Source organism: Procambarus clarkii, chromosome 49 (genome assembly GCF_040958095.1).
Source record: "Procambarus clarkii isolate CNS0578487 chromosome 49, FALCON_Pclarkii_2.0, whole genome shotgun sequence".
NCBI classification, from domain to species: domain Eukaryota; kingdom Metazoa; phylum Arthropoda; class Malacostraca; order Decapoda; family Cambaridae; genus Procambarus; species Procambarus clarkii.
The window spans coordinates 33,244,410-33,268,188 of NC_091198.1; the positions used below are offsets into that span (position 1 = coordinate 33,244,410).

The window sequence follows — 23,779 nt, forward strand, 5'->3', positions numbered from 1 at the left end:
GGAATAGAACAGTGCAAGAAAGATATGCAACTCACTTATGCACAAGTGGCCAAGGAGAAGGAAAAAATAGAAGAAGCAGGAAAGGAAGCCAAACACTGCAGCAACCAAGATAAAACAAACATTAGGCTGGAAGTGAGAAAGGAATTGGCATCTAACCCGAAGTTGGTGCAAAACACAGTTGATCGGAGCAAATCCCTGATAATTTTTGGTTGCAAAGAAAAGGAGATAACATCTAGGTCAGAAAGAGCTGTAGAAAAAGCCAAAGTAGTAGATAAAATTGTTGGCATCGTGGAAGGTCTTACAACCATAGAGAATGTGTGCGACTACAGGAGAATAGACAAATACGTAAAAGGGAAAGATCGACCTTTGAGGATCACCCTAAACGGTGCCAAACAGATGGAAGAAGTACTAAGGAATGCCAGAAAATTACAAAGTGATGAGGATGGGAAAGTGTGGTCGTTAAGATGACATCTTTCAAAAGAAGACAGAGAGAAGCTGAAACTGAACCTCACCGAGGCAAAAAGTTTAAATGAGAGCAGGAATGAAGAAGAAATCAATTCTTTTTTCTACAAAGTGATAGGGGTAGGCAGACCAGTAAAGTGGTACATAAAGGCAAACCAACAAAATCAATAGAGAGAGGGGGAGTGAAGAATAAGGAGAGGGGGAACAAGGTCCTGAAGATTGCATACACCAACATAGATGGAGTGAGATCGAAGACACTGGAGTTAAGTGATGTAATATAGCTGCAGACACAAGAAATTGTTGCACTCACGGAGACAAAACTTGTGTCGGAAAACCTGACACCATTTAATAATATTACATACAATATGCAGATAATATTGCTGCTGTGTTGTATACACAAGTTACCCATAGAAAATGTAGCTTGTAGTGGAATTTTCCGTCAATAGAAAAAGGGATATCATTGCCACATAGTACTATAAATTCACCAGGTATTCTGTCGGGAATTATTCTTAAATACATATGTATTTGAACTTTTACCATCATAAAAACATTTCATTTGAATTAACGTAATTATCAATACCAAAATAAAGTAAATGTGACCCTTCTATCACTTATTGACATTGGACAAGGAGAGCCAAGGCGTCAGTGGTGGTGAGGTGGTCAGCCATTATTTGTTAAGACCAGAGGCGCAGGGGAGCAAATTCAGCTCCTATAATTTCTCTTGGACGAAGTGTTATGGAGATCAAAGTGTTCTACCATCACCCAGCCTCTGACGCCCTCCCTCCCTGCCTACCACCCAGCCTCTGACGCCCTCCCTCCCTGCCTACCACCCAGCTTCTGATGCCCTCCCTCCCTGCCTACCACCCAGCCTCTGACGCCCTCCCTCCCTGCCTACCACCCAGCTTCTGATGCCCTCCCTCCCTGCCTACCACCCAGCCTCTGATGCCCTCCCTCCCTGCCTACCACCCAGCCTCTGATGCCCTCCCTCCCTGCCTACCACCCAGCCTCTGACGCCCTCCCTCCCTGCCTACCACCCAGCTTCTGATGCCCTCCCTCCCTGCCTACCACCCCAGCCTCTGCTGCCCTCCCTCCCTGCCTACCACCCAGCCTCTGACGCCCTCCCTCCCTGCCTACCACCCAGCTTCTGATGCCCTCCCTCCCTGCCTACCACCCAGCCTCTGATGCCCTCCCTCCCTGCCTACCACCCAGCCTCTGATGCCCTCCCTCCCTGCCTACCACCCAGCCTCTGATGCCCTCCCTCCCTCCCTCCCTGCCACCCAGCCTCTGACTCCCTCCCTCCCTACCTGCCTACCACCCAGCCTCTGACGCCCTCCCTCCCTCCCTGCCTACCACCCAGCCTCTGTCTGCCTATCTGCCTGTCTTTCCCTTCCTGCCTACCTCCCAACCTCTCCCTGCCTGCCTGCCTTCATTTCAGCCTCTCCCTCCCTGCCCGCCTGCCCACTCTGCCTGCCCATCCACCCACCAGTCAGCCATCACTGACACAACGAGTGCATTTGGAGCCAACATGGTGCACGGATGTTCCTTGATTGCGCAGATATGTCCAACAAAGTCACAGAATGAACACTCCAGCCTCATGACAAATTAAAACAATGTACCATGAATCTGTGACGTCACAGGGTAGAAGGCACTAGAGTGGTGAACCAAGTGGCTGTCTGTACAAAATACAGTATATCTTACCTGAATGTTACTTGAAATATTACCGTTAACAACTTCGGAAATACCAGAGCCCTGCATTTAAGGACCTGGGTACAGCCCCATATAGGCCGTTAAATTGACTTTATATACCATTTCCTGTCTTTGTAAACAGGATGCATGTTAGTGTAGTCATGTATAAAATTACAAGACCACACTAACTCCTAAGCACAGAACAACTGCTTCAATAATAAAATACAAAATTTGAGCCCAATGCAACTATTCTACTGAAATGAAGAGTGCTGTAGAAAACTTACCTGTAATAAGTATCTCAACTGAACTTCAGCATGTGGTGGTGGTCTAGGCACAGCTTGGGGAGGAGGATCAGGGGGTCTAGATAGTAGGTCACGAGTTGGGTCACCACTCTCAGGACTCCAGTCTCCACATATGCTTGATGTGTCGTCTCCATACACAGTGCCTTCTTCACTCATGATACTTACCGCATCACCTGTAATGTTACACATCTTGCGTTTTATGAAATGCAAGTCTCTTCTTCAGCATTGTATTCTAAGTATAAATAGCATCCTAAAATATGACGATATATTTAAATTAGGTTGTCAAATTATGATTAATACTATTATATAATAAAGTAACAATGAAAATACGACTGACTTCTGAGTACAATACTGTAGTAACATCCAGAGTCACACATATATTGCCAAATATGTGTGAGGCATAAGGCATACACATGTATATGCCAAATTTTGCAAATACACTATGAAGGCGCACAAACATTCATACCAAAACAGAGATGCCGGACCAGAAAACAGGATGATTGGTTTAACAGAAATTGTGAGAGAGCCAGAGAGGAAAAGACAAGAAAATGGGTTCAATATCAGATGAGGCCTAAACCACAAACATACTAGCATTATAAATTAGCAAGACGCAATTACACAGCAGTGAGAAGAGAGGCAGAAAAGAAATTTGAGAAAGGTATAGTGGACAAATGTAAAACAGAACCGGGCCTTTTCAATAAATTCATTAGAAGCAAGCTGGATGTAAAAGACAAAATCCAGAGAGTGAAAATGGGGAACGGGTTTACTGAGTATGAAAATAAAAACCAGCGTGACTGTAATGAAACGCCATTTTCTGGGCGAGACCCGGAGGCTCCCTGGAGCTATCCAGGCTGATATGCTAATGTCAGACTTCTGCATCAGTCATGTGTATGGAGTTCTTTGGGCCTACCGAGGACGACTGGCAGAGGCAAGGGGAGCACTGGTCTATAGAAGCCCCTGTGTGGTTGGAACATTCTATGTCTGCCATCGACTGGGTCAGACACCCAGAAAGGTAAGCATCCCAAAACAAACCCCTATTCTGGTGAAAATATTGTTACCAAAAACCGAAAGAGTGGATAGAACTCCCCAAACAAAATCAAGCAAACTAGTATGATGTCACCTGTTGCCACACCACCGTCTGCGTAGCACCACCCTCCCAGGGAGGGGGAAGGGGTAGCCCCAGACCTACCGTGCTGGTGATCCACACCTCAGTTCTAAGGCTGGATGTCAAAACACACGAAAAAATGCCGACCAAAGGGAGGGAGGGATGCCAGGGAGCCTCCGGGTCTCACCCAGAAAATGGCATTTCATTACATTCAACACTGGTTTTCTGGGGAAGCCCCTACGGCTCCCTGGAGTTAACTACCCACAGAGAAAAAAAAGAGGGACTTACCCAGGAGGCGGTTGCTGCTCACTCCTCAAGCTGAAGTCGAGACAACTGGCTGCATCCGCCGACCCAAAGCGACACACATCAGGCTGTTAACGTCTCTGGGGCCCTGTCGGGACCCAGAGACGTTAACAAGGTAACGAGCAGCCAGGACCCTGTTCAACCGCCAAAATACCTGTGCCCAAATGTCAGCCCAAGACATATTGCCAAAGACGGTGGCAAGAGCCGCGAACTTGCGAACCTCATGGGCACGGCGATCAACCACAAGCTGGCTAGCCTTAATAACCCTGCGGATGACCTGGGAGACCCGCACCCATGAACAGGGAAGAAGGGAAACCAGATCAACCCAAAGCGCGTACACAGACACAAAAGCCGTGGCGCGCAAATAACAGCGGAGAGCTGCAACCGGATTCTTGAGGTTATCTTGAGATGATTTCGGGGCTTTTTAGTGTCCCCGCGGCCCGGTCCTCGAACAGGCCTCCACCCCCAGGAAGCAGCCTGTGACAGCTGACTAACACTCAGGTACCTATTTTACTGCTAGGTAACAGGGGCATAGGGTGAAAGAAACTCTGCCCAATGTTTCTCGCCAGCGATGGGGATCGAACCCAGGACCACAGGATCACAAGTCCAGCGTGCTGTCCACTCGGCCGACCGGCTCCCCAACACAAAACATGATGCACTCCCGGCCTAACCAACCAAACATAAACATCCCTGGGACCCCTCCAGAAAGCAGCAGTCTCATTCTTCACAAAGAAAGTAGGAGAAGGCCGCAGACGAACAATGCGATCGCCCCAACCAAAAAAGCAGAAACCCCTGCGCTGGAGGAGAGCATGAAGCTCACCAACCCGACTCCCAGAGGCAAATGCCAACAGGAAAAAGAACCTTCGAAAAACAATCCGGAACAGAAGAGGCCACAACAAACCGAGGAGAAGAAAGAAAAGAGAGTACGACTCTGTCCAAAGACCAGGACAGCTCAGGCAGCACATGAGCAGACCAGAGGTGAAACAACGCCAGAGACTGCTTGCGAAATGGCGCAGACGTAACATCATTACCGAAAGTAAGCTGAAAAGGCTCCGCCAGCACTGCACGATATGAAACGACAGTATCAGGCATAAGGAGATGGTCCTGGAACAACCAGGAGAGAAAGGACACCACCACCCTAACCGAAAGCGAAATACAAAGATGAAAATGTAAGAAGAACCGGAAGGACCGCCAAGAAACCTCATACTGCCGCCGAGACGAAGCCCTGGTTGATACCTGGTTGATGGGGAGTAGAAGAACTCCCAGAACCCCAAGTCCAGCCTGAGGCCAGGCTTGACTTGTGAGAGTTTGGTCCACTAGGCTGTTGCTTGGAGCGGCCCGCAGACCCACATACCCACCACAGCCCGGATGGTCCGGCACTCCTTGGAGGAATAAATCTAGTTTTCTCTTGAAGATGTCCACGGTTGTTCCGGCAATATTTCTTATGCTTGCTGGGAGGGTGTTGAACAACCGTGGACCTCTGATGTTTATACAGTGTTCTCTGATTGTGCCTATGGCACCTCTGATCTTCACTGTTCTATTCTGCATTTTCTTCCATATCGTTCACTCCAGTACGATGTTATTTTACTGTGTAGTTTTGGTACTTGGCCCTCCAGTATCTTCCAGGTGTATATTATTTGATATCTCTCTCGTCTTCTTTCTAGTGAGTACATTTGGAGGGCTTTGAGACGATCCCAATAATTTAGGTGCTTTATCGCGTCTATGTGTGCCGTATATGTTCTCTGTATTCTCTCTATTTCAGCAATTTCTCCTGCTCTGAAGGGGGAAGTGAGTACTGAGCAGTACTCAAGATGGGACAACACAAGTGACTTGAAGAGTACAACCATTGTGATGGGATCCCTGGATTTGAAAGTTCTCGTAATCCATCCATTCATTTTTCTGGCTATTGCAATATTTGCTTTGCTATGCTCCCTGAACGTTAGGTCGTCAGACATCATTATTCCCAAATCCTTTGCATGCTGTTTCCCTACTATGGGTACATTTGATTGTGTTTTGTACCCTGTATTATGTTTAAGGTCCTCATTTTTACCGTACCTGGGTACCTGGAATTTATCACTGTAAAATAATGTTATTTTCTGATGCCCAGTCGAAAACTTTATTAATATCAGCTTGAAGTTTTTCAATGTCTTCAGCCGAGGTAATTTTCATACTGATTTTTGTGTCATCTGCAAAGGATGATACGAAGCTGTGACTTGTATTTTTGTCTATATCTGATATGAGAATAAGGAAAAGCAGCGATGCAAGGACTGTACCCTGAGGTACAGAGCTTTTAACTGCACTTGGAGGTGTCCCACCTGCCCGCAGGTGGGACACTAACAAGGAAGCCACCTGATCACCATAGAGATGATGATAAACTTGAGTCTAAAATACCATACGCGAAGACTCGAGGAGAAGATCGAACCAGCCATGTGACGTACTGGTCCAATCTGTTGGAAGAGGCGGAGCCGTGGGAAAACCTCCAGGTTCGGACACCAAGCAAGCAATGCCTGAAACCAAGGCTGGGCTGGCAACCATGGGGCCAAGAGTACAACTCTCCCCTGGTAAATCCCCAAGCGAGTCAGGATGCGGGGCAACAGCGGAACAGGGGGGAAAGAGGTAAAGGAACTCCCACCTCGACCAGTCCTGCCAGAAGGCATCTACCCCGATGGCCTTGCAGTCGGGGAAGGGCACTGCGACCAAGTCGACGCGAAAGATCCACCTCAGGGCGTCCGAACGTCTAGCAAAGCCAACGAAAAAAGTCAGGGTCAACCGTCCATTCCGTGGAGAGGGGAACAAAAAGAGACAGGCTGTCGGCCAAGGCATTGGACACTCCCCGCACGTGAACTGCCAGGAGACCCAAACCCCGAGAACTCAGCAGACAAGTAACCCAAAGCAACCAGTGCCAAGGAGCCAAGGACCGCATCGAGCCTCCCCGGTTCAGACAATGAACCACCGGGGAGCAGTTCGAACGGAGCTGGATCGTCAACCCACAGGCGACCCAAAGCCTCTGAAGAACAAACCACACCTCCTCGAAATCCCGTACAGTGCTCTACTCACCTAATTGTGCTTGCGGGGGTTGAGCTTTGTTTCTTTGGTCCAGCCTCTCAACTGTCAATCAACTGGTGAACAGATTCCTGAGCCTACTGGTCTCTATCATATCTACATTTGAAACTGTGTATGGAGTAAGCCTTCACCAAATCACTGCCTAGTGCATTCCATTTACTAACTACTCTGACACTGAAAAAATTCCTTCTAACGTCTCGTTGGCTCATCTGGGTACTAAGTTTCCACTTGTAATTACCTAAGTGTAGTTACAGGATGAGAGCTACGCTCGTGGTGTCCCGTCTACCCAGCACTCTTTGTCATATAACACTTTGAAGCTACTGACGGTTTTGGCCTCCACCACCTTCTCACCTAACTTGTTTCAACTGTCTACCACTCTGTTTACAAAAGAGAATTTTCTTATATTTCTCCGGCAACTTTGCTTTGTTAGTTTAAATCTATGACCTCTTGTTCAAGAAGTTCCGGGTCTCAGGAATTCTTCCCTATCAATTTTATCGATTCCTGTTACTATTTTGTACGTAGTGATCATATCGCATCTGTTTCTTCTATCTTCTAGTTTTTGCATATTTAATGCCTTTAACTTTTCCTCGTAGCTCTTGTCCTTCAGTTCTGGGAGCCACTTGGTGGCATGTCTTTGCACCTTTTCCAGTTTGTTTATGTGCTTCTTAAGATATGGGCACCATACAACTGCTGCATATTCCAGCTTTGCTCTAACAAAAGACGTGAACAATCTCTTTAGTATTTCACTATCCATGTATTTAAAAGCAATTCTGAACTTAGAAAGTGTAGCATAGGCTCCTCGCACAATATTCTTTATGTGGTCCTCAGGTGATAGTTTTCTATCTAGAACCACCCCTAGATCTCTTTCTTTATCAGAATTCTTTAAAGATTTCTCACATAATATATAGATTGTATGGGGTCTATGTTCTCCTATTCCACATTCCATAACATGGCATTTATTCACATTAAATTCCATTTGCCAAGTGGTGCTCCATATACTTATTTTGTCCAGGTCTTCTTGAAGGGCATGACAATCTTCTAGGTTTCTTATCTTCCCTTATTATCTTAGCATCATCAGCAAACATTTTCATATAATTCTGTATTCCATCTGGTATTCCATCTGTATTCCATTCTCTTGTTTATGTAGACAATGAACATTACCAGTGCAAGAACTGAACCCTGTGGTACTCCACTTGTGACATTCCTCCAGTCCGATACATTGCCTCTGATCACAGCCCTCATTTTTCTATCAGTTAGGAAATTTTTCATCCATGCTAGAAGCTTACCTGTCACCCCTCCAATATGTTCCAGTTTCCAGAACAACTTCCTATGTGGAACTCTGTCAAAAGCCTTTTTTCAGGTCCAGATAGATGCAGTCAACCCAACCATCTCTTTCCTGTAAAATCTCTGTGGCTCGATCATAGAAACTGAGTAAATTCATTACACAGGATCTTTCAGATCGAAAACCATACTGTCTGTCTGATATTATATCGTTTTTCTCCTGGTGTTCTACCCATTTACTTATAATTATTTTTTCAATATTTTGACTATTACACTTGTCAATGATACAGGTCTATAATTGAGGGGGGCCTTCCCTGCTGCCAATTTCATAGATTGGGACGATGTTAGCCTTTTTCCACACATCAGCTACAACTCCTGTAAACAGGGATACCTGAAAAATCAGTTGAAGTTGAATGCTGAGCTCAGGTGCACATTCTCTCAGAACCCATGGTGAAACTCCATCTGGACCAACTGCTTTGTTCTTACTTAGCTCCTTTAGCATTTTCTCCACTTCGTCTCTAGACACCTCTATGTGCTCTATGCTGTTCTCTGGAATTCTTATTGTGTCTGGTTCCCTGAAGATTTCATTTTGTACAAACACACTTTGGAACTTTTTGTTTAATGTTTCACACATTTCCTTTTCATTTTCTGTTTATCCAACCTCTGAATATTATCCTTTACCTGCAATTTGTTGTTTATGAATTTATAGAATAGACCTGGTTCTGTTTTACATTTGTTCGCAATCCCTTTTTCAAAATTTCTTTCTGCCTCTCTCCTCACTGCCGTGTAGTTGTTTCTCGCATCTTTGTATCGCTGGTATGTTTGGGGGTTCGGCCTCTTCCTGTATTGATTCCATTTTTGTGTCTTTTGGTCTCTAGCCCTCTCGCAATTTCTATTGAACCAATCCTGTTTCCTAGTTCTGCATCTCTGTTTTGGTATAAATTTTTTTGTGCCTTTATCATATATTTCACAAAACTTGACATACACCTCGTTTACTTCATGTCCTAACAGCAACACTTTCCAGTCAATTTACTTAAAGAAATGTTCGAGTTCCTCATAATGACCTCTCCTGAAATCAGGCTTTTCAACTGCTTCTACCTCATTTTCTTCCAAATTATAATGCGTAGCATACTTTATTCCCAATAAGACATGGTCACTTTTACCTAAGGGAGGGAGGTACTGAATGTCAATTATCTCTTCCTCTTTCCTGGTAAATATCAAATCCAGCATGGAGGGAACATCCCCTTCCCTCATCCTAGTAGTTTGTTTAACATGTTGAAACATGAATGTTTCCAGGATGAGGTTTATGAATCTACAAGTCCAAAAATCCTCCGTTCTAGCTTCATATGCCTCCCAGTCTATAAAGTCGCCGACTACCAACAGTCGTGATCTATCTTTATCAGCTCTGACTATAATTTCTCTCATTATTGTTATAAGACCCTCTCGTTAATTATCTAGCTCCTCCTTTGTCCATGTGTTGCTTGGCGGTGGACTATATGCATTTATGATCGTTAGTTTATCATCCTGATTGCATATCTAGTGCTATTATGTCAACTTCTCGTGGACTGGCAATTATTATTTCGTTTACCTTTAGGTGTTCTTTCACCAGCACAGCAACGCCATCGCCTTTCCTAATTCTTCTGTCCCGTCTCCAGACCGAGTAGCCTCTTGGGAATATGACCTCAGTTAAAATATCATCTTCAAGTTTTGTCTCCGTGAGTGCAACAATGTCTGGTGTCTGTAGCTGTATTACATCACTTAACTCCAGTACCTTTGATCTCACTTCATCTAAAACGTGTGTCCCCTTGTTCGTGTCCCACCCGTGCTGAAGAGTTTGTCTTTGTCCACCCTGTCAATTCCCCTGAGAATTTTGTAGGTGGTTATCATGTCTCCCCTTACTCTCCTGTTTTCCAGGGTCGTGAGGTTCAGCTCCTTTAGCCTTTCCTCGTAGCTCATACCTCTCAGTTCCGGGACGAGCCTGGTGGCATACTGCTGAATCTTCTCTAACTTTGTCTTGTGTTTAACTAGGTATGGACTCCCGGCTGGAGCTGCGTATTCCAGGTGTAACAAACTAGGCTTGTTGTAAGAATTATCCAGAATGGTTATCTACACAGGGGAGAATGGGAAGCTGGACCCACGTGGTGACCTGGGGGGATTGACGGTGAAGATAACTGACGCCTTTGTTCACAAGTTTCGTATAATGAATCATTCTATAGTACTCAGTATTTTAGAGAAATTAGCCTTCTTTCATTTTGTATTAAAATTGTATTGTATAATATTCCTGGTTATAGTATCAAGAGTATTATAATTATTAGGATAATGAGTTAAGTCACCATCAGTGACGTCACGAGCCAGGACTACGCGATAGCGCGGAGTGACCTCGTCGACCTGACGGTCACAGGTCAACAGAGTTTCCACATTCAGTAATTCTCAAAGGTCAAATAGTCATTTTGTAGTTGGGAATAGCTCTTCCCTAAGATGCTTGTGTAATTTAACTACAGTAAAATAATTCAACCAATCTGGATCATTCAGGGCAACAGAGGTTAGTTGTTAAAACTTAAGCCTGGCAAGTAACTTAGATACTAAGCAGAACAATACAATGCTCTGGTCTGGGGAAGACCAGACGAGCAGAGATCAGTGTGGTTTGAGGAGCAGCTCGGGCAGGTGGCCTTCCATCATCGGCCTCCAGACAGCACGAACATCCAGCTGGTCTATAGAAGGTAGAGTTGCTGTACAAGTTTGTAGGGAGTAGGTCAATTCATTGCCATCAACTGTAAAGTCAGGGAGTGTTCATTGACAGGGAGTGCCGTCTATTTAGATTTTATTTAGTTTTTGAATAAACCATTTAGTTTGTAATGTGCATTTTCATTATCTCCATTTTTGTGTATTTATGTGAATTTGTCCTTGTCACGTGGTCCCCACGAGGCCGAGTTGAATTGGGCACCGATTCTAACACCGAATCCGAATTACCATTCCCGTTGATTTGTAATTAATTCCACACTTAAGATCCAAGGTTATATGTTACTAGTGGGGATCAAGCCCCAAAGTTATTGATTGGCATGATCGATCCAGGCCTCGATCATTGCTCAGTGTTGCAGGTCTGGTGGTGGCAGCGAAAAGGTGACCCTAGGGTTTTGCTACAAGTCTATGTCACGTCATACGGGTTGTAGAATCTTAAGTCATTCAATCGTCTTAAGACCACATGGCATGGGGTCGGCTCAAGTGAAAGTTTTGGGGTCCCTTGGTAGAGAGAACAAATTTAAAATACGGGTAGAGAGAGTAAGGGGGAGAAGAAACAACAAGAAACCCCCCCCCCCACCCCCGTGTTACAATGGTGGCAGCGCCCCGTGTTACACAGGATTGGTCTGACATAAGTGGTATACAGGGTCCTGAACAATACCTTACACAAGTTTCTAACGGCTGTCGGCTCGACGGAAAGATGGACCCCACCATCCCTGGCCGGCCTGGCGAGCACTGGTCACAAAGCCACAGCCGAGAGACGACACATCCGTGAACACATCAAGCAAGGGCTCGGGTAGGCGCCAAAGCACTGATCCCTGACAAATCTGAGGAGGAAGCCGACGACGCAGCAACAGATGGAAGGCCCCCGGGGTCTGAACCCAGCAATCGTGAGAGAGGCAGAAGGGAAGCGGAAGGGTTCCCCGAAGGAACCAGAACAGCCGACGAAACCAAACCTGACCTGGCGGGTAGACCAGCATCACGAAATTCAGGCTCCCACACAGACCCTCGAGCAACTGCTGGGTGACCCGGGAGCCCCCAATAAACAGGCGCATGCGGGACCGCAGCTGTAGGAGAGACTCCAGAGGAAGAGAGAAGGAAGTGGTCCTAGAGTCCCAAACAAGGCCCAGCCATGTCTGAACCTGGGAGAGAACCAGATGGGACTTCCTCCAGTTCACCAAGAACCCGAACCTGGCGAGCTGAGGAAAGAACCAAATCCCTGGCCAGCAGACAAGAGGACCGGCTGGGAGCCCAAACCAGCCATTATTGAGGTAGGCCAACACCTGAACACCTAACAGATGCAGACGGGCCATCACGACTAATGTAAGGCGTGTGAACACGCGAGGTGCCAGATTCAACTCGAACGGGAGACAACGAAAACGGTAACCTTGATGCCCCACAACAAAACCGAGCCAGTCCCTGAACCCCGGATGAATCGGGACATGCCAATAAGCATCCCGGAGGTTCAGGGACACCATCCAAGCGCCCGGCTCCAACAGGAGCCGAACCTGGGACAGCGTAGTCATCCGAAAGGAGGGGCAGTGAACCCAGGGGTTCAGATGGGACAAGTCCAGAACGAACCGTAGGTTCACGCTGTCCCGTTTCGGGCCCGGAAACATTGGAAACCCATCTGAGGGATGTCGTCATTTCGACCACGCCCAAGCGAACCCACTCCAAGACGACCTGACAGCGCAGGGGAAGAGGCCTGCCCCGCCAGCCCCAAACCCCCCAAGAGGGGTGGTCACCCAACGCCATTGGACGCCACGCGAAACAACCCGAAACGCCCACGAATCGTAGGATTAGGCGTGAGCGAACAGCGCAAGCTTTCTCCCCATCGCCCCGTCAATGGGGCAAACTGCGAAAGGGTCGGCGCCCCCTTACGAGACTCAGAACCTCCCACAGAGCAAACACCACGCCAACCAGATGAAGGCGGGTCCGAAGGAGGAGCCGAACCTGAACCTGACACCTGTGGCATACCATGACGAGAGGAACCCTGAGCCCTGGCACGACCCTTCCGGCAAGGCTAACCACGGGACCACCAGAGAACCAGCAAGTCCAACATAGGATGGCAAGAAGCCGAAGCACCCTGAATATACTGCGCAACGACGGAAGCCTCAATCAGGAGAGGACAAAAGGGCGAAGACATCCTAAGAGCCACGGCCCAAGCTGATTCCAGAGGAGGCAAGCACTGTCTGCCGACACGCAAGCCAGGAAGCATAAAACAGCGCAACCGCATCCCGCAAGATCGGCACAAAAAGCTTCAGCAAGGCAGCCGATGAGCGAGCTGCCGAGGCCAAGGTGCCAGAACTGGTGACTCAAGCCCCCAAGCACCCCCACATCCACCGTGAGCCAGTCCGAAGACAGCTCGAGGAGGGAAAAGAAATGCAAGGATGAAGCCAAATGGCCCCAGGCGCGCCTGTCCTCCGTCACCTGTGCTGCCAAAAGGGAGGGAACTTGCACATTAAGCGGAACGACACCAACATCCCGGGAAAGAACAGGAACAAACAAGCACTCATTGAGGTGCTCTAGGTCGCCCCCCAGGAAAACCTGCAGCACTGTGGAAGCCTCCCGCCACTCAAACGTGCAGAAACAGCAGAAGGAATGCCAGGTCTCCAAGGTAAAGACAGGACTGTCCGCCAGCCAGGACGACTCCGGAACCTTGTAACGGAGCCAGAATGGGAACAATGTCCGAAACCTGAAAGTCGAGGGATTCATTGCCGAGGCATCATCCGGATCACGCAGGAGGTTTGCCGCAAGGGCCGCCCGCACTGCAGCAGGTTGGATGCGATAAGCAGAAAACCTCCGGAAAGTCGGAACCGAAGCACCCGGGGGAATACGGAACCAAACCAGGGAAGGGGCAGACACCAAGTCCAACTCGTATGCAGAGGGGGGGAATCACCCCTTAGAACAGTAAGCCCCACTCAGAGAGCAGAAAAACCCAGGCAGGGTCCAGCTGGGCCCAAGGCCCCCAAGTCAGCCCCCTCCCCAGCCCCAAGGTTCTCCTCTGCAGGACCCGGGGCTGAGTCCTCCCCCCAAGCATCGACCCTACCAGACAAGGCTGGCGCAGCCGTAGAAGTCGGAAAGAAGGGGGCCCACTAGTCAGACCCAGAGGCCTCAGCCGGGGGACAAGACTCGAATGCCTCTGTCGCCACACCCGAAGGGGCATCCCCCCAAGGCTGCCCAAGTCTCAAGACCAACTAACCCCTGCCCCGACTTCGAAACCCTCAGACATTTCGGGGCCGGAAGCTGGGGAGGGGGACCAGAACGAACAACAGGAGGGGAAGGACAAGGAGGTAGATACCTGGTTGGTACCTGGTTGATGGGGTTCTGGGAGTTCTTCTACTCCCTAAGCCCGGACCGAGGCCAGGCTTGACTTGTGAGAGTTTGGTCCACTAGGCTGTTGCTTGGAGCGGCCTGCAGGCCCACATATTCACCACAGCTCAGTTGGTCCGGCACTCTTTGGAGGAAACAATCTAGTTTCCTCTTGAAAATGTCCACTGTTGTTCCGGCAATATTTCTTATACTCGCTGGGAGGGTGTTCATAAGAAATATTGCCGGAACAACGGTGGACATTTTCATGAGGAAACTAGATTGTTTCCTCCAAGGAGTGCTGGACCAACCGGGCTGTGGTGAGTATTTGGGCCTGCAGGCCACTCCGAGGTGCACATCAAATGAGGTGTTCAGTTTTGGTTCAGTCCGAGGTGCGGACTGAACCAGGGTCGAGGCGACCCCCATTCTCATGTCCGGGTCCCTATAAGCAAAACAGGGCAGCCGCGAGGCATCCGTGTGAGCAACCAACCGAGCACATTGCAACACATGAAACCTAGAATGCAACGCCTGCGCAGCCTGTACCCGAAGATGATCATCTTCAGATTGAGTAAATTGAGTCACCAGCAAAACTCACAGGACTTGGGGTCGAAAGTGTCACCGACTCAACAGGCAGCGTGACGGAGGCAAAAACCATGAGGGTCGCCCTGAGACAAGGGGACTGAACAACCCTCAAACTCGCATGAAGCGAAGGGGGTATCCGGGGTTGCATCCATCGGACCCACATGTCCCCTAGGGGATTCCCATGGTCCTGAGCATTTACTACAAGAGGACTCGCCCTAAGGTTAACCCAGGCAGGGTACTGCTATCCGGCGCCCAAAATTACCAACAAACTGTCTACAGCTGAATCCCAGGGACTTGTACACTCATGGAGACCTAGCAGGGGGGTACCACCAAGTATCAGAATGAGGCCAAACACAAGTGGCAAGTAGGGCAGAACCCCCTACCAAGGCAAAAAGAAAAAGAAAACCCCGCAAGAGGACAACGTACCCCACGGAACAGAGCCGGCCTTTGTGACTGGTGACATTAAGCTGCACAGCACCCTGTGCCCCTTACCAGTGCAAAACTGCCTCCTACCCTAAGGTAAACTAGGGAGACAAATCACCCAAGTACCCAAAGGGCGGCCAAAAAAACGAGCAATTGAACGGACCCACACAGGCAGATCCCAAGGAACCTGTGGAAGGTAACCCCAAGCTTACAGGGCACCTAGGGAAGGGAACCCTAGGAGCATGCAGCCTGAGTACTGAAGAGTAACTCCTGGCTCTTGCACCCCTAGAGAACAGCCACCACACAAGGCATAACACCATAAAAGTCTGGAGCCAGAGCACACAACTGCTGCCTATAGCATTAGCCTCAAGAACTGGGGTGTGGATCGCTGACACAGTAGGTCTGAGGCTCCCCCTTCCACCTCCCAGGAAGGGGGAGCTGCGCAAACGGCGGTACGGCAACGGGTGACGTCATACTAGTTTGCTCATTTTTGTTTGGGGAGTTCTATCCACTTGTTCAGCTTTTGGTAGCAATATTTTCACCAGAATAGGGGTTTGTTTTGGGATGCTTACCTTTCTGGGTGCCTGATCCAGCTGATGGCAGACAGAATGCTTCCAACCACACGGCAGTTAGAAGCTATAGGCCATTGCTCCCCTTGCCTCTCTGAGGGGGCCAGGTTCTGGCCGTGGTCCCCAATAGGCCCAAAAAACTCCATACACTGATGCCAAAGTCTGACATTAGCATATCAGCCTGGATAGCTACTAGGAGCCGTAGGGGCTAGCCTCAGAAAGTGTTAAATGTAATGAAAAGCTATTTTCCGGGTGAGTCCCGGAGGTTCCTTGGAGCTATCCAGGCTGAATGGATATGTATAACTTTCTTTTCTAGCATCAGTCAATGTGCATGGAGTTTTTGCCCACTGGGGACCACAAGCCAGAGAAGAGTGAGGAACACTGGCCTATAGAAACCCCCAAGTGGTTGGGAACATTCTTTGTCTGCCTTCGATTGGGTCTGACACCCAGAAAGATAGGTCTCCCAAAACAAACCCCTATTCTGGTGAAACTATTGCTACTGAAAGCCGAACGAGTGGACAGAACTCCCCAAACGAAAATTAGCAAACAAGCATGACGTCATCACGTTGCTGCACCGCTGTCGGCGCAAGCCCCCCTCCCTCCCTGGGAGGGGAAAGCCCCAGACCCCGGCACCGGCAATCCAACTACTAGTTCTTAGGATGGATGTCAAAATACGCAAAAAACACCGCCGACCATAGGAAGGGAGGGATGTCGGGAAGCATCCGGGACTCACCCAAGAAAATGGCATTTCATTACATTCAACGCTGGTTTTCTGGGGGAAGCCCTGGCTCTCCAGAACTAACTACCCCAAAACAAGGAAAAACAGGTACTTACCCGGGAGGTGGTCAGTCCTCACTCCTCAAAGCAAAGTCGAGATAACTGGCTGCACCCGTCGACCCAAAGCAATGCAGGCCCGATTAGGCCCGGGTATTTACGAGGTAGCATGCAGCCAGAACTCTGTTCGACCACTAAACTCAGTGTGCCCGAATGTCAACCCAAGACATGTTGCCAAAAATGGCAGCCAAGGCAGCAAACTTACGAGCACGTCGTGGGCATGAGGATAGACCGCAGGCTGGCTAGCCTTAACACTTTCGCGCTCTCCACGAAGGTCAGGGAAACAACCGTAAGTGCTCACGGCGTTTTGCCGCGTAAGCGTAAAAACAAAAATATGTATACTCTTTTTACTCTCATGACCTTAGTTCTCGAGCTACGTATTTCATTTTGGTACCAACGTGTTCGCAATAAAATTCTCTAGAAGAACATCAGTAAAAAAAGTCACGAAACGTATAGGGATACCAGCACCAAATAAATAACTACGGAGATGACTCGCCGTGAGCGCCCAACAGCAACAAAATGTTTTTACTCTTGGGATTGTTATCACCTCCACACTTGTCCTACAGCGTTAATTTTGGTATCAATGGACTCGCAATGAAATTCCCAACACGGTGATGTGAATATAAGCGTAGAATAATGATTGCGGCCCGCCCGCAAGAGTGTGGGAAGTGGTGAAATTGTTACCCGGTGTCGGTGACGGGACGACGCACGGCGCTTTGAAAGTTTATACTTATTTCATTCTCATGACATTATTATTCTATGTACGTCATTCATTTTTGTGTCAATGTGTTCGCAATAGAATGTTCTATGAGCCCGTAGGTAAAAAAGATCAACAAAGCGTAAGATAGAATAGCGCCAAATATAAAACAACGCTGGAACATATCAGTGAGAATCAAACACACACGAAATGTTTTTACTTTTGTTATGTTTGTGAACCTTTCATGAACTTATTGTACCATGCAGCCTATTGGTGAGAAAGAGAGCCTCATGGCATGCAGTTTGAAACAAACCCAAAGTAAATCTGATAAAAATTGAATTTTATACAAATATTTTAAAAGAGGACATAAGTTTATGTCCACTATGCGGGAGCGGGTAGGCGAAACAGGACTCCGGGGTGAGTCCTCATCACGCGAAAGTGTTAATAATCCTGCAGACGACCTGGAAGACCCGAGCCCGGAAACAGCGAAGGAGGGAAACCAGATCAACCCAAAGCACATCCCCGGCCACTGAAGCCGTTGAGCGAAAATAATGGCGGAGACCCGCAACCGGACACAAGACATAATACACCCCCTGCCTGACCAATCAAGCATTAACAACCCAAGGACCCCTCCGGAAAGCAGCAGTCTCATTCTTTGCCAGAAAAGAAGGAGATGACTGCAACTGAACAAACCTACCACCAGGACTGAAAGAGCAGAACCCCCCCCCCCCTGTGCCGGAGAAGAGCATGAAGCTCCCCAACCCCCAGAGGCCAATGCCAACAGGAAGAAAGCCTTAGAAAAACAATCCAGAGCCAATGGAGCCACCACAAACCGAGGACAAGAAAGAAAAAGAGAGCACCCGGTCCAAAGACCAGAACGGCTCAGGAGGAGCATGAGTAGGCTGGAGGTGAAACAACGCACAAGACAGTTTCAAACAGGGCAGAAGTAACATCAATACCGAACACATGCTGGAGCGGCTCCTCCAGAGCCTCACGATAGGAGGCGACAGTATTCGGCATAAGATGACGGTCCTGAAACAACCACGATAGGAAGGTTAAAACAACCCTATCAGAGACCGAAGAACACCTATGCAGTAATAGGAAAACCGGAAGGACTGCCACACCAGAACCAAAGAGATCACGACAATCCGAGGAGAAGAAAGAAAATAACCACCCAGGCCAACGACCAGGATGGCACCGGAAGCGCAAGAGCAGGCCGGAGGTGAAACAACGCCCACCCAAGACAGCAAGCGGAACGGAGCAGAAGGAACAGCAACACCGAACACAAGCTGGAACGGCTCCGCCAGCACCACCCAAGACAAGGCGACAGTACACAGCACCAGACGATGGTCCCGGAACAATTCCGAAGGGAAAGACAAGACAACCTATCAGAGACTGAAGAACTCTTGGCAGTGATAGGAAAACTGGAACGATCGCCAGGAAAACTACACACCGCCACCGAGACGAAGCACGCAGGAGGGAAATCAACAAAGAAGGCACCAATGCCCACACAAGTGACGAGAACTTGAGACAAAAACCAGAGACGTAAAGACTCAAGGGGAAGAACGAACCAGCCTCGTACAGAGCTGGACCGATCTGCAAAATGAGGCGGAGCCGCAGTAAGCCCCTGAGGATCGGAAACCAGACACACCCTGTCCGGGAGGAACCCCCCCTCCCCCCCAGACCCCCTGAAGCACCAACAAGGCCAAATACCAAAGAGCCAGGGCCCCAGGCTGAGGCCAACGAGGAAAACGAGCACCACAAACTAAAGCGCGAGACGCGGAGAGAAAAACAGTGACCCCGCAACCCGCATGAGCTGCACAACTAGCTCCAGCAGAGAAGAATGACGCACACATCTCCGAGGTATACAGGAGAACTATGCAGGATGTGTACTGCAGGATAACAAAAACGTACGTTCCGGAAAAGGAACAAAAGAAAAGCTGTAGTCAGAAAAGTGGAATCCTAGCTACCCCTGTCCCGTGAAAAGGAACCAGTAGGGCAGGAGCGGTGACCAGAAGTCCACAACCTCCTGCAGACATTGCAACACAGAAGTCTGCAGTGAAATACAAGGAAAAAGTGAAAGAACTCAGTACCAAAACTGAACACTGGGGTAGTCCAAAATCAGGGAACTGAACATGAAGAGAAGCCCAACCCAGCACCTAACAACAGTATAGTCAATAAGCACTGACCATGATACACAGCCATGTGTAGCATAGAAGAAGGAAAATGGAAATAGGCAAGGAAAGACCAGAATACGAACCAAGTAGTAGCAAGTAACGCAATACAGTACAACCTCGATTCAACGAACCCCGATTCAACGAATCTCCGGCTAGTTCGCACACTTTTCAGGCCGGATTTACTCACCCGGTTTGACAAACAATGGTTCGCCGAAGCGGGGGATGTTCGGATTTGCTTACGACATCGAGATAGAGTTCACAGACTGGTGGAAAACTTTCCCATTCTATCACAGATTACAATTATTAATTCCTTCATATGAGAAGTTCGATCACACAAGTGGACCACACAACAAGTGAATCATATGAACCAAAGACCAGCCAGAATGGTCCACAAGAAGTGGCGCATATTAACCAAACACCAGCCAGAGTCATCCACACAAGTGAACGACTGAGTTTCAATGATTTTCGTTCACCGATTTGTGGCACACGTATCTTTGTAAAATAATTTAAAGGCTGAAGCATGAATACCTAGCTAATGTGTTGAAATCTTCTTATATACATTTTCTGTGATGAAACAAGATGAGTGAGGGTGGACAGATAATGGAATACTGTACAGTAAACCTCACTTTACAGAGAGGTTTCATTCACTTTTGTCTGTGTTGTCATAGTTCAGTGACCCATGACTTTGAATGTTTCACATTAATAAATCATTTCTGAAACTGGTGTTTTAATAACTCTTTATTATCCTAATTAAAGTAAACTAAATAAAACCAAAAAAATACTGTAATATGATAGATATCTGCTATTTAAGAAATTATTCACATTATTGGCAGCACAACTCCAGCACGAGTGGATGGGTCTAATCCCTGTCCACACAACACCATGCTTGTTTTGTTCGATTTTGTCGCCACAGTTCAGTGACCTATGGCTTCGAAATAATAAAATTAATAAATTGGTTCCAAAATAAGTATTTTTTATAGCTCTTATTATTGTAATAATGTTGCTAAACTAAATATATAACCCAAAAATATATAATTTGATGTAAATCAAATATTTAAGAAAAATTTATGTTACTGGATCTGGCTTAAACACCAGCCTACTGAAGGGTGTACGTACAGACTTAGTCTGAGTTCATACAGTATGCACCCAGTGCCCTTAGCTTTGTCTGTGGCTGACTTACAGTATTAATCTGCCGGTGGAAGAATAATTATGGAATTGACCATTTTTTTACTACAGCTCTTTGGTTATAAAACAAAATGTCTCAGGGGCTTACTAATAGTGCCTTATTAATGCCAAAAATGAAGCAATATTATGCAAGAACTAGTAGCAGAAAATCAACCAGCACGAGCACAGCCGTACCCAGCCCGAGAACAGCCGAACCCAACACAAGAACAACCGTACCAAGCACGAGAACAGCCGTACCCAACACAAGAACAGCCGCACCCAGCAAGAGAACAGCCGTACCCAGCACGAGAACAGCTGTACCCAGCACGAGCACAGTTGTACCCAGCACTGGTACAACAGCAGCCAGCACCAGCTCAGAAGCAGCTGAACCCACAGCAGCAGTGAGCACCAGCAAAGCTGATGCAAACATCTAAAAACATCGTGTGTGGCGTGAACAGTTAGAACAAGTGTTAAATTTACGTGTGTACACAGTGTTAAAATTAAAGTTGCAGTAATTTTAGTGTACTATAGTTTTCATAAACTGTATTGTAGTACTCAACATACAGCAGAACTACTTTTAATCAACACAGTGCTAACAGCATAATGCACTATACTACAGCACGTATTTACTGTAGAGCATTCACAACTTCACGAAACTTCAAGATGGACATAACTCCAACAATAAGGTAAATTTATGAATTACAGTATTTTTTAGTAGAGAAGTAATATTTAGGTACAGTATGTAATATGATAATGCATTTTTATTGTGTACAAGAAAAAAAAAAAAGACACTGACACAAACGCCTTCTGAAGGTCACCTCTTGCAACGAATCCAATGCTCCAATGAACTGGGGGTGGTCCCATATAGTACGTTGAATCGAGGTTGTACTGTATACACGACCAACCACAAAGTGTGGTGTGGGTGGTTGCACATACACAGAGACACCATGGATATCAGGGTGCAGCCAGCCACTGAAAAGAGGTGAGGAAGGAATGCCCAGAGATCAGAGACCGAGTCAAGGAAGGAGGACACAAAGCACGGACCAGGGGAACAAAGGTGTGTCCAAATATCGAGAAAAGACCCAGGCGCCAAAAAACTAAACAAAATGCACCGAAATGCAGGGTAGTGCCCCACAGTACAACGAAGAACAAGATGCATGGATGAAGTAAAATCACTGCAAGACACACGCAAAGTGTCCAAGCAAAACACACAACACCAAACACCCCTGTTAGGTGCCAATGACACTACCCTGTCAAGTAGAGGAAGTGACAGGGTAGACAAGGACGGATTATGTAACACAGGTGGTACACGCACAAGGGGACACAGGTGGAAGCTGAGTACTTAAATGAGCCACAGAGACATTAGAAAGAATGTTTTCAGTGTCAGAGTAGTCAGTAATTGGAATGCATTAGGAAGAGATGTGGCGGAGGCAGACTCCATACACAGTTGCAAATGTAGAGAAGATAGAGCCCAGTAGGCTCAGGAATCTGAACACCGGCGATTGACAGATAAGAGGCAGGACCAAAGAGCCAGAGCTCAACCCCTGCAAGCACAACTAGGTGAGTACAACTAGGAGAGTACCCCCACTAAAAGCGCGACCCAGCACCGGGCCAACAGAGTCGCCAGACAGTACAATCTCACCTGCAGAACAGACACACCACCATGTCATGACACAGCTGAGCCGTACATTGTAACAGGAGCATCCCTAATGGAGAATGTCTAGAGGCGAGTGCTCAGAAGAAGACGTGGTGAATGCAGTACAGAGGCGGAGGAGGCGCCACTTAGAGCCGCCCCACACTCGCAAGCCGAAAAAAAAACTAGAAGTTTGCTCCACACATAAAAACCAGAACACCCCGAGTACCCAGGGAGTTATGACAGGAGATAAGAGGAGTGAAAACGGCGTAGAATCCACGAGAAAGAACGCGGAACACCAACACATGTGTACACCGCCCAGAAACAAAACGATCACCCCGGCGCGGTTCGTACCACCCAGCACCCAAGGTACGAACCACACCACCCATCTTCCAGGCAGCGCGGTTCGTACACCAGTCGTACATATGTAGCACACTACACCATGTACAACACACCAGTTGTATGTACATATAACGGACATACACCAGCAAGGTGTACGTAACGAATATGAGGAATGTCAAAACAGGAAGGAGAGACGATGTGAATACAAAAGGCGAAACAGAATTGAAAGAGAAGGAGGACGGAAGGGGACCAACGACTCCGAGAAAGGACTGGAAGAAAACCTCACCGGAAGTCCACAGACGTTCCAATAATATTGGAAATACCGAAGAGGTTCACGAAGCAACGAGAACCGTGACAAGCAATAACAAACGCACAAAGGCACATACAGGCCTAAAGACATCCAGACCAAGGGATGTGCTGGGATGTTATCTTGAGATCTGGAGATGATTTCGGGGCTTTAGTGTCCCCGCGGCCCGGTCCTCGACCAGGCCTCCACCCCCAGGAAGCAGCCCGTGACAGCTGACTAACACCCAGGTACCTATTTTACTGATAGGTAACAGGGGCATAGGGTGAAAGAAACTCTGCCCATTGTTTCTCGCCGGCGCCTGGGATCGAACCCAGGACCACAGGATCACAAGTCCAGCGTGCTGTCCGCTCGGCCGACCGGCTCTCGGCCGATCGGGATCCCGATACAAAGGGAACAGCATCGCAACAGAAGCACGAAAAAGGTGAGAAAAGGGGTGAAAAGCACCCCTAGGAAGGACGGAACCGACAGACCCGAAGGGACACGGAACCAAACCCAGGGAGAGATAGACCCGAAACCAACACGAATGCTGAGAGGGATAGGAAAAACCTCACCCTGGGGAACTGCAAGCCCCACTCCGAGGGTAGAAAACCAGAGTGGGGCAACTCGGGGCCTAGGCCCCCCAGGCAACCCCTCTCTAACCCCGGGAACTTCTACGAAGGACCCGGGGCCAAGGCGTTCCCCCAAAGCCCCAGCCTCACAAGTAAAGGCCAAGGCAGCCGTACAAAACACTAAGGAAGGGAGCTCACTGGTCAGACCCATACGGCACAGGTGGAGGAACAGGCTCAAATGCCTCCGCCGCCA

The 23,779-nt window shown here is 48.0% G+C and overlaps 1 protein-coding gene across 4 annotated transcripts in view; it reads right to left on the reverse strand.

Moving 5' to 3' along the window:
- Rich (Guanine nucleotide exchange factor subunit Rich) overlaps window positions 1–23,779 on the reverse strand; it is a 567,547-nt gene that overhangs the window by 38,716 nt on the left and 505,052 nt on the right. For all 4 annotated transcript variants that reach the window (XM_069303165.1, XM_069303164.1, XM_069303162.1 and 1 more), the window contains one exon: window positions 2,433–2,623. In XM_069303165.1, the coding sequence (XP_069159266.1) occupies window positions 2,433–2,623 (191 nt within the window). The remainder of the gene's footprint in view (window positions 1–2,432; window positions 2,624–23,779) is intronic.